Source organism: Anoplophora glabripennis, unplaced genomic scaffold (genome assembly GCF_000390285.2).
Source record: "Anoplophora glabripennis isolate ALB-LARVAE unplaced genomic scaffold, Agla_2.0 scaffold20, whole genome shotgun sequence".
Lineage (NCBI taxonomy): Eukaryota > Metazoa > Arthropoda > Insecta > Coleoptera > Cerambycidae > Anoplophora > Anoplophora glabripennis.
The window spans coordinates 1312418-1324426 of NW_019416362.1; the positions used below are offsets into that span (position 1 = coordinate 1312418).

The window sequence follows — 12009 nt, forward strand, 5'->3', positions numbered from 1 at the left end:
TTTGACCTAGATGGTCAGGAAAGGGGTCAAAAGGTCAAAAAACCGTAAAAAATAAGGTTTTTCGCAAATATCGTAAACTACGGCAAGTAGCAAAAAAATAATTGCACCATCGTGTTCCCAGGGAAATTTTACATCGATTTTATGCTATTAGTAATTAGTAACTAATGATGATTAGCTATTGGTAAAATAAATTTTTTAATTCGCAAATTTCTAAATACATGCTGGGTTTACTTTAGTGCTTTATAGTAATAACTACATTTATTTAATAATAATAACTCTATCCCTAATTATAATAACAACGATTAAGTCACAGATTTGCGTGGGAGAGGGAGCGGCATATTATTATTCAATAGACCGCATTTATGCCCCAAAACGACATCCGTTGTTCAGCCCTTACTACCATTCAGTACAGGAGACCTTGAAAACCTCATTAATTAGGGGGATTGTCAAATACAGGGGGTAAATAAAATCAACGAAACATATACATCAAGTAGACCGTCCTCCTGACGCAGCAATATAACTTTCGTAAACGATCTATGGTTTGCTCATTTGTTTCAGTATATCTTGTAGGTTCATGTGGTAGCAATTAATAAATTTAATAACTAGGTATTTAGATATTGTACATTGTCATTGTATGATCTTATTGTATCTATTTTTCTCTTTAATTAAATTTCAAGTAACGTCAAGTAACTTACCTAAGTACTTTATTTACAATAGGCTCATCATAATTTATATTTGTACGTATCAACTTTATATATTTCAATTTTATGTGCAAATTTTTGAATATATGAACTAAAAATTGAGAACTTGTGCAGTTATTGTTGCTCTAAAAAGGTATTAAGAATTTTATAAAAATAAAACATAAGGCTTCTAGTATAAATTATTATTGCTAGAGTTAAATAATAATAATTAAATTATTGCTCTATTTTTTTAATAAACATACCTGTTTTCTTTAGTTTTTTGACGGTAAACTTAATAACTCTTGCTAGGCTAGGAGATCGCGTTGTCTGAATTTTCAAAATGTGCAATAGAAATTCCATCCATACCATGTTTCTTATCCTTAGGAAACACGTGAATCGTGAAATGAACTTTTTAAATTGTCTTGTTTAGCGCTAAAGAAATTATTCCCCGACTTTCATGAATACTTTTAAAATTCCCCGATTATTCCGTTTTTTATAAACAATAATGAATTCCCTGACTTTTCTTAGTATTTCAGGCTGCTATGAACCCAGGCATACTTGTCACTTTTCCTCTGCCTGCGTCTGATACGTCACGCCACTTAGCGACAGCCCAGCGAATTTCACTCCGTGTTATTTTTTACAAGTCTAATTTGACAGAACGAAAATTTCAATGTTTCAAACTTAAAATGAAATTATTGGTAGTGTAAAACATAAACAGCACCACTAAACATGATTTGATGTAATACACAACTTCAAAATAGCGTATAATTTACTTTAGAGAAAATACTGTAACTTAGCATGTTTCATTTTGTGAACAAAAAAAAACGAACAAAGTTCAAAATTGTGTCATTAAATTATATTAGGTATAAAAATTTACGTAAATAATAAAAATAAAATGTGAATTTACAAAAAAAAAAAAGATTTTACAATATTTCAACATCGATGTATCGTGAACATACATCAATGCAATGTTTCGATGCATATCATCAAAACAAACATCGATGTATTTTTGCATGAACATCCCTATGACGTAGTATGGGTTAAACCACACCCATAAAAAAGCAGTAATAATATTGTAAGGTGGAAGAAAAATGATCGTTTAATTATAAATCCTTTATTTTAAATCGTCGGAAATTAGAGACAATTTTCTACATCTCATACACAACATAATAAAACCATATATTCAATCTATACTGAAGATGCACATTCATTTGTCATTCAAATTAAAAATCGTATTTTTATGCCCTAATAAGAAAAATTAAATTAAACGTCCACAAGAGTAACTTAGTAATATAACCTGGCATCGATCATTCTACCGTCTATCCTGGCTCTGTCCAAGTTTTCTGGAAAATACCGCTAAGGAAAACAAACCATGGTGCAAATATTAACGTTAAAAACCCAAATATCTGTGCTGACATACACAATTCCAAGTTGCATAAGGAAAAACAGGATATCTGATATGCATAGTCGGTAACATTGAAAAAAATATATATGAAACAAATACTTCAAAAATGGCCTGACAGAGAAATTGCTTCGCTTCCACCCATGTTTATTTAAAGAGCGATAAGTAGGTACAAACGAGAAAATGTGGTCACGCAATTATTCTGAAAACACTTAGTGCCCAATTTCCTTTAATGTTAAAAGTTTTGATACACAAAAATATACACCTTTATATCAATATTGATTAATTAAAAAAATGGGTCCCACATAAAACATTTGTTAGTGCAAGAATACTTCTCGAGTTTCAACCCCATTTCCGTGAGAGTTTCAAATTCCGAGCATCTCGAGTTAGTCGACAGCATTTAAAATCCCCCGATTTGCCCCCGTACCATTTTATCGAAAATCTCAAAGCGCTGTTCCTCCTCAATCACAACTTGGCGAAGTGTATAAGAGAAAATAATGTTAACAATTCAATAATCAAAGGATACTGATGGCCCTCTCGGCCTGCCAGTCAGAACCGTAACCCACGAGAACAGAACCGGGCGACTTTTCTTCGAAAGAGACGACATCGCCGTACTCGGTGAATTTCTCGTGCAACATTTTGTAGCTGGCCGTGGGAGGTAACTAGAAAATCACATTGAAAAGCGGGTTACTGCTAAGGCTGGGTCACCCAGAACGGATTTAAATGCAGACTGGTGGAAATGTGGAAGATTGCCATGTTTTAAGGAAATTTGCGACTACAGTATTTTTTCCTAATTTCAACTCTTCTATAGTTTCCTATTACATACTTTTGTTGTCCAACGGATCAAATCGGTGAAAGACATTTTTACTATATTTTTCATCGGTTCTCACGAATTTATTTTAAAATTAATTTTTCTACAAAACTTTTATAATTCAAAGTATTCTTTTTCTTTCCCATAAAAACTGCAATTTTGTTCTGTTATTTTTATTTTAATCAGAGGACATCGACATGTTTCAGTTTATAAAATATTACATTGCTCACATACATTTTCGAATAGCAACAAAAACAACTTATTGTAATTAACACACAGCAGTCATTCTAAAACGAATAACATTGTCTATTTCAATGTCTAGCCGGGTGTATACCAAATTTTAACTAAAAAAATTGTTGAGAATCGCAGATTTTCCCGGAAGATTTCAAAAATTTCCCATAAATTCCCAAATTTTGTATCAGTAATCTAAATTTAATAAATTGCTCCTCGGTTCATAATGGGCAACCAAATATATGGGGTGATTTTTAATTTCAGAGAAAATGGCATCATTTAATTTAATAAGTCAAAATTAAAAAAAAAAGATATAATAACCTTGATTTGTTTGACAGAATTGACTTTCATAGAAAATTAAAATATATTAGAAAGAAAAGAAGAAAATCTAACTTTTTTTCACGTAGTTACTACCTTCAACATACTGTAGTTTTCAACATTTCTTAATTTCCTTGTAAATAAAGGGTAATTTACATATTTAAGCACCTTTGCTCCAGATCTACAAAATCAGTCAATATTTTTTCTCCATTCAATTGTTTTTCATGTTAACATCCTCTTAAATACAAGTAGGCTGACAGAATTAAGTGGTAGGACCCTGAAAGATCATTTAGTTGTACGTTTTCCATTACCACAAATGTCTGGCTACTATAATCTTTTATAAGGGTGCATTTTTCATAAATATACGTTTTATTGGAAAAATAAGCACTATTCTACAACGGCCAAAATAGTTGTCTATCAACTTTTTAAGAAAAAATATGTATTGGTTATTTTTCTAGAGAATTAAAAAAAATATAAAATAAAACTTTGCGCGGCATCTAGGTAGCCATGAAATAAAAGACAACACCTTAGGATTATCCCGTGTGCAGGCAACTGTTTTTGATTTCATGACATCCTAGATGAAAACAACAAAAAATCTATTTTTAATTTTTTCTTCAAGTTTATAGGCATGTGTATATTTTCTTCAAATTTGCTACACAACTATTTTGCAGGACAGCCTATTATTATATTGGGTTGTGTTAACATGAAGAACCAGGCAATGTATAAGAAGTCCAAATTAAAAACAGAAGCACACAATTAAAAATTGTCATTTAAATTTAGTTAAAATAAAATATTCCCTTATTTTTCGTACAAGTATCTTCAATTTTGGCCCATTAAAATAAAGTAATTCTTCCTTAAAAACAGATTTTAACTAATTAAATAATGTAACAAAAAACATACAATGCAGCCGACGTGACGTCCAAAAGCAGCATTTGGGTTTAAAAAAAATCTACGAGTCAGACAAAAGTATGAAATTCCCAGTTAATATCCAGTTTTCCACATTGGTATACCCACGGACCTAGTCAAAAAAATAAAAACATTTCTGGCGGCCCAAATAAATGTTAAACATAAACACCACATTAACGAAAAAACATGAAAAATTCGACATTTCCATCAGTCCCAAGGACTAATCCTACGACTTACATTACTAACTAAAACCTTTCTCGAAAAACCCTTGTCCGAGCCCCGATCCGACTGAGACCTCAACATGTTGTTCCCGCCGTTTCCGAAAGGCGTACGGTCGTTACTAAACCCGCCACCACCGCTACCTCCGAATCCACTTGACGAATTGGTCGGTGTTTGGAACCCTCTGTTGCCCATGAGATTGCCCGCGTTATAACCCTGATTCTGTCCCTGAGACCCAAAGTTTGAGCCCTGGTTGCCGTAGGATGCGTCGCCGCCGCCGCCTCTTCCATATGACGACATACTGTTCGAGTTGCCAGACGGCATGTTCGAACTAGAACCCTGCGCGGCCAAAGCGGCAAATTGCTGTTGTGTCGCCTGATTTTGAACAAGGGGGTTCTGTGCCGAGGCGACTAACGATGACAAATCAGCACCCCCCAAACCGTTTCCCAAAAGATTAGAGGCAAGGCCGGTCAAATTCGCGGCTTGCAACATCTGCTGATTAGTGAGATTGTTCAGAGCGCCGACATTGCCCAGACCGGAAAGGGCACTCGCCAGCTGCAGGGAATTGTTAGGGACGGCCCCCAAGATGCCTGCCCCGACCCCCTGCTGGCTGCTCGCTAGAGACGGGAGATTGTGTGCCACGTTTCTCAGGGGTTCCCCATTGTGACCCAAGCCCATACCGACGGACTTGAGACCCTCGGGTAACTTAAAGGTCTCATTAGCGCGATCCATTCTGACGGTCATGGGTCGATCGAACAAGACTTGGTTGTGGAACATGGAGATGGCCTGGACGGCCTCTACTGGATGATCGAACTCGACCACGGCAAAGCCCCTGCTGCGACCATCCTTATCGACGGGGATATCGACCCTTACAACTTTACCAGCCAACCTAAACACTTCCTTTAACTTTTTCTTGTCAATATTATATTCCAACTGCAAAACAACAAACTGGTTAAGACACAATATGACACCAAGGGACGCTGTTACAATTAGAGCTTTCTTTCCCAAAAAAATTTTAGTTCTTTATTTGGAATCCCTAACTTGGTGGAGATTATACGAGAAATTACACAAAACATCTCTTTTCATGCAATTATGACAAAAAATAGATCCTAATCAGTAAGACGCACCAAGTCTAATACAATAATTTCAACTTGTACTACGGGTTCAAAATAGTAGGTAATAGTATGTCATAAATAAATCAAGCCACAATTTTTACAAAGTGACAAAATAATTTTGTGTATTTTCTGTACGAAGATTGTAATGTGCTGTTCATTTAGCATACTGTTCAGAATGTCCAGCAAATGCTCAAATGCGCTTGAACGTTCTATTATTACAACCATCTATCTTTGCTTAGGGTGTACAAAAAGAGATGGGCGAGGCTGCTTGGTATGACTTTGAAATCCCAACCTGTCTCCGTTTCCAGCTGTCATGTCAGTGTGTGTACAAATCAGTTTGATAATCAATGTAATCATAAATAACCAAATTTAACAGGTCAAGAACACTATATTGTAAACGTATATAAGGAAATTTGTACAGATTGCTATTGAGCATTTTTTTAACAAAGTGTCTGTCAGAAATGTACGTGGGAGCGCAAATGTCTCCATCTGTCGTGCTGACTCCCAACTGTGCCATTCAAATGGCTACAGTAGGAAGCGACCTGCTATACTGCAGGTACTTGTTGCACGACTGCTACCCACAGAGGGCGAAGACAATGTTTTAATTGTCAGTGTTGCAAGAAACAACTACCCCGAGGGCTATATGCCCCTACCAGCATTGAATTATACTCGCAACACCTAGTGCAACAGCTAGGGTCATTCGTCAGTTTAACCCACCAGGCACAGACCAGTTTCGGACTAACTGTCTCACCTATGACACACTGATGAGGACTAATAAGTCCAAAACTGGTCTGTGCCTGGCGGGTTAAACTGACGAACGACCCTAGCTGTTGCACTAGGTGTTGCGAATATACTTCAATGCCGGTAGGAGCATATAGCCCTTGGAGTAGTTGTCTCTCGCAACACTGACAATTAAAACTCTGTCAGAAATGTTTAGTGAAAAAATGACCAACCAAAAAAAATTGAAATTGCCAATGACCTTAAATATGTTATTCATAGGAGGATTCACAGATCTTATTTTAAAATTATGTTTTACATATATTTGAATAGCAATGAATAAGAGGTTATCAAGAGATTACAAACAGTGGGATATTTAAAAAATAGTTTGCATCTATATATCTGACATTTTGCCAACATCTACATAGAGAAAACAAGAAATCTTGGAAGGGTTCAATGAAAAACATAATGAGTCATAAAGACAAGACGTTAAAAGTACAATTATTGCATAAAAAAAGCCCAATACATTTATTTACAATGGACGAAATGGCTAAAGCTCACGATGTTACACTTCCTCGATTGCCACCATATCACAGTGAGCTAAACTCCATTGAACTAATCTGGATAAATATAAAAACTTATATAGCAAAGAAAGAACTTTTAATCTAGAACCTATAAAATTTCTGTAGGCGATTTATCAGGTAAGTGTGGAGACATGGAATCTGCATTATGCACATACCTAAAAGCACAATGAATATGGGACTTCGACACAAATTGAAGTTATAATAGAACCACTTACCATAGCTTTAAGTGACACCAGTGATAGCAACAACAGTAATTAGTCAGTTTGCTAATGCTGATAACAGTCGTTTTCGGAATTATTGAATCCGCACTACCGTATAAATAAAAAAGTACATACTATTGGATATACCAAAGTGAACATAAATTTGTAAATATAAGTAAGTTTTTACCTATTGACATACATATTTATTTGTTGTTCCATATTTAATAATTTTGAAACTCTCTAAAATGATACACCCATGGAATCACATTCTCCACGTCTTATCCTTCACAGTTTTCATGTTGGGAATGAGTCATTGCCTTCTATTTTGAACCTGACGTACATGATTTATGTCCATAGATTTACTTTTTTTAAATAAATTTCTTATTACACAGGATTCACTATTTATTTTTTTTTATAAGAACCCAAAGAAGTTTTCTTCAATTCAACAAAACACATTGTAGCTCAATCTTAAGCTGTTGATTACAAGAAATAACCCTACAATAAAGCTACTGCGATGTAAATACCGAAGACAACATTAATACCAAATTATTTTGTCAAAAGGGGTCAATTATTTAAAACTTTTTCTCTTCAATGTGGCAGAAAAACTCAATTACATAAAAAAACAGTAACAAAAAATGCCACCAACAAATAATTGCAGACAATGCCGAGTTATATTTGGTCAAAAACTTCCCAAGTTTTGATAGTGAATCGAACATAACTCAGATGTGTAATATAATTGAGATTTGAGAGAATATAACATACATATTCCGATTTCCAGGTTAGGAACTCAAATAAGAACGATTGGATCATAATAACAAACCATAACAAATATTAAGAGAAACATTTGAACCTGCTTATATAGAAATTGTACAAGTTACCCTCAATTTTTGGTAAATATTTCAACATCTTCAACAATCTTACTCTTTTGATCCCCTATTTTCTGTTAATTATTATCATTTACATCACTGCTACCAAAAATTAAGTTTAACCTGATTTTCCCATTTATTCATTAAATTGTTACTGATTGACAATGACTGTTGAAAGTGTAATATGTAGACGAGTGAATATAACAAGAATATTTTTATATAAAGGGTGTTCCAAAATACCAAGCAAATTAGGCATACTCCTTACCATTTCTAGGCATTTTACCTCCAATCGAAAATAACTGTTCCAATATAAAAATGAGTCATAAATAACCACATCCTGAAGCTTTAAATCATAAATATTACTAGTCCTTTTTTCAAAACAAAAATTTGCCCAAGTTTGGCGTTTGGCAGCCGATGATTTTTATTCCCAATTCACCTGAGGAAATTATTGGATCAAGTATTAACAAATGTAGAGAAAACCTACCATGTACACATATTTCCCCAGTGATTTCATGGTGGATTAAGAATTGTAGTAATTGCCCTGAATTAGATTATCTAAATTTCCTTAAAAAATCATTTGTCGAGTTGAAGTTTTCAAAATTGAATTTATAAAACAAGAGTATCTCATTATAACATAACGAATACAGAATAACCTCAATTATCCTAATGTGTAGCTAAGTTCCTATCCAAAATAAACATTTTTTAAAGGGAGAAAACACAATAGGTTAAAAAAATCGTTTTTTTTTTTAAATTACATAAATTGTTAGTATAACTATTCAAAAATACGCTATCAAAATGTCAGCGCTGGGGCGTACAGCAGTTGGGGCGGAATGTTTGTTCAGGTAGTCAGTTATTAAGCAAGAAAAGTACAGATCAAAACTCAGAATAATGCCTATCAGGAAGAAGAAGAACTGTTATATGGTGTTGGAATCACTGATTGATCGGTAAGTACTCTCGAAACAACATTTTTTTGATTAACGGGAACTCGAACTCAAAAAGTTATGAACTGATCGTTATGAAAATTGAAAGTTTTTCTTTATAAAATTACAAAGACCATGAACCAACTATTGGGATGATATAATTTTAAGGGAGTTTTTTTATTCAAAATAAGTGAAAAAAAAAAAATGGTAAAAATCGATACATTTTTTTCAAACTCGTGTCAAAGATTAAATTTTTACAATTTTTACTCTCAATGTGGTTCATATTCTTAGAAAACATGTTAATAATGCAGGAAAATAACCATTTTATTTTCAGATCTAAATTGCGACCTCCACATTTCCCGTGAACAATGAACTCGGACGAGGACCATCGGTGGACAACACCCCATAACTTCGACATTTTCAACACAAATGACTTGAAAAAATTTGCATGTGTAGTTCAAATATTAATAAAAAATGTCAAAGTTTGATCAATTCATTCAAAAAAATTCATGAAAAACACCTGAAAATAGTCTCCTAATAGTCCTAATGTGTTTCCCCCCTTTAAAGGGGGTTCGCTGTAAACTTTTTTATGAGAGCTTTTACAAAAATAACCACCCTCCATTTATAAAGTGAAATTTATTGCCGACATAATAGCTTCTACTACATGAAAATCCAGAAAAATGAAAAATAATCAAAATATTTCAGCATCTTTACCAAACAAAAAAATATATACCTATATACCTACTACCTGCCTGAAACTTCAGATAATTTAAGAATATGCTGTATAAAGAGTGCTCGTTTTTTGAGCTGCATCATTGGATTCTCGGTTATCTGAAGAGACACAAGGTTAGTCAAATTTTGGGGGCAAAATTGAGGAATTTGATGACGGATAACTATCCTTCGTTTTCAAATTATTGAAGAAAAATTTGCTTATTTGTATCTTTTTAATTGAAAAGACATGAAGGACATACAACTTTTGTTTTACATAATTGTTTACATTTTAATTTTCGTCAAAATACCAAATTATCTTTTTTTTTACAAAGAGTGCTTTGAAAACAAAACATCCAGATTACTTTAAACACAATTCTGACAGCTAAAATGCAATTTTCATAAAAACAAAGCCAGATATTCTTCAAATTAATTAATCAATATCTTGGTTATCTAAACTTTGACATTGTAAATAAAAATGTAATTGAACTATCAACATTTCATTTGAAATAAAAGTTGAATGTTTTGTTTACAAGGCACTCTTTGTAAGTGAATAATTTGACATTTCAGCAGAAACAATGAAGAAACTGGAGAGCAAACCATATCATGTGACACACCATCCTTGTCAAAAAAATATGCTGAATTAAGGAATGCGAAAATTCCACACGGGGCCCATAAGAAAACTAAATCCACAAATTTCCTTTTTCAACAAAAATAAATTTTCAGTTTTTTACTTCATTACAAAAAGATATATTTTTTTTTACCAAGCTATTCGTCAAAATTTTCCATAACTTTGTCCTAAAATAACTGATCTAAGAATTAACACGTATTTTGTTTGTTTTTCTATTCTTACTATACATTTATTTAAAATATGTAGTCTTTGAATTTCTGAACATCGATCAATAATTAGTTCGGATAATAGAGGTTATAATGTAATTATTTAGCCAAACGTCCTGTTAATATTCTTAAAATCCGGCCGAACACACGCATCATGCTAAAATGTAGACTGCTGGGAACAAAATCCTTATTGACAAAACCCCCTACGACGTTTTGGTACACCCTGTATATATCAGAACCAAGCGTCCTTACATAAAGCCTCCTGTATTGTGAAGTAATGTAGCAACAGCGAAATACCCATTCACCGCCGACACAATTAAACTTGAAAAAAAAATCAACGCAAATCTCAAGAGCAAGGATCGACTCCATTATTTTCAAATACACGAGGCCTAATCTACAATACTCCACTCAGGCAGTTACAGCAAAACAACGATAAAAGATACTTACGTTGGCAATAAAGACCTTATTAACGAGAGGGGCGTCGACATTCAAGGACTCGAGAAAATGCGGACTGAGACCGTAAGTGTTGCCCCACTTGACGTCGTCCTGCCGTATGGACAAATTACTACCACCCATCTGGTCGCGGTGATGATCGTCGCGGTACCTATCGTTGTCCCTGGAGCGCTTGCCGCCGATGATGCCCCCGTGCTTATCCCTCATATTGCCGACGTCCTCCTTTATGACCAGCTTACGGCCCTTAACCTCATACCTCTGCATGATCTCCATGCATTTCTTTACTGAAGCAGGATCAGAAAACTCAACGATACCGCTACCCTTAGGCTTATCGTTGTCATCGACAAACAACTCGACAAACTGTACGTCACCCACTTGATTGCGAAACAAATCTTTCATATCCTGCCAACGATACTCGTAAGGAATGTTAGATACATACACTCGGTTGCTGGAGGACTTCATGCTGCCGCGCTCCCTGCCCCTGTCGTAGCTGCGGTCCCGGCTACCTTCGGAGAAACGGCTCGGGCGGTCCCTCCTAGAACGTTCCCTAGAGCGGTCCTTCTCGTCGATGTCACTCATGCTGGAAAAGATTGCACGATGAACTCGGGAGAAAACTTATAGAGCTAGTTAGTAAAGTCAAGTACATCAAAATATCACTAAATATTAGAGCCAAAATCGACCTTTGGCTTTCTCCCAGAACAGTTTTAGACCTTTCTTAAATTAAACTAAAATATCGTCTTAGCGACAGAAAAATAACACGATTATATATACGAAAAACCACCCGTTAAACGAAGTTTTGTCAAAGCAAAAACGAATATATAGCAATAATTCATGCAAATTCTATGGTACGGCCATCTTGAAATTTCCAGTACAATTTATTTTAAAAACAGATAGTAATTATAAAATACATATTTACCTTTTGAGACAACGAGCGGACACTATTGTTATACCACACTAAATAAAGGGAAAATGGCGTTACTGCTAAGCGTCACAAAAAAGGAAGCGACTCAAAATCGAGAAAAGACAAATGACGCAGGGAGTG

General features: G+C 34.5%; 1 protein-coding gene and 1 long non-coding RNA gene across 2 annotated transcripts; one reads left to right on the plus strand and one right to left on the minus strand.

Annotated features, from left to right (window-relative positions):
* Positions 1-1778: 1778 nt before the first annotated feature.
* LOC108907504 (myelin expression factor 2) lies at positions 1779-12009 on the minus strand. The gene is made up of 5 exons (XM_018711235.1): positions 11884-12009; positions 10962-11547; positions 4586-5500; positions 2609-2744; positions 1779-2023 (listed from the first exon to the last, which is right to left on the minus strand). Exons 2-5 carry the CDS (start codon positions 11544-11546, stop codon positions 1965-1967), a joined length of 1695 nt encoding a protein of 564 aa, XP_018566751.1. The 5' UTR covers position 11547; positions 11884-12009; the 3' UTR covers positions 1779-1964.
* Positions 6925-9457, plus strand: LOC108907512. Its single transcript, XR_001964334.2, has 2 exons — positions 6925-7358; positions 9304-9457. It is a non-coding gene; the product is annotated as an uncharacterized LOC108907512 (long non-coding RNA).

Bases quoted from the DNA above. Each gene is read 5' to 3' on its own strand.
- LOC108907504 (XM_018711235.1), bottom strand. From the start codon at position 11,546: ATGAGTGACATCGACGAGAAGGACCGCTCTAGGGAACGTTCTAGGAGG. The intron at 2,745-4,585 runs GTAAGTCGTAGG...GTGATTTTCTAG, and splicing joins GAAAGGTTTTAGTTAGTAAT to TTACCTCCCACGGCCAGCTA. The intron at 2,024-2,608 runs GTATCCTTTGAT...GGTATTTTCCAG, and splicing joins GCAGGCCGAGAGGGCCATCA to AAAACTTGGACAGAGCCAGG.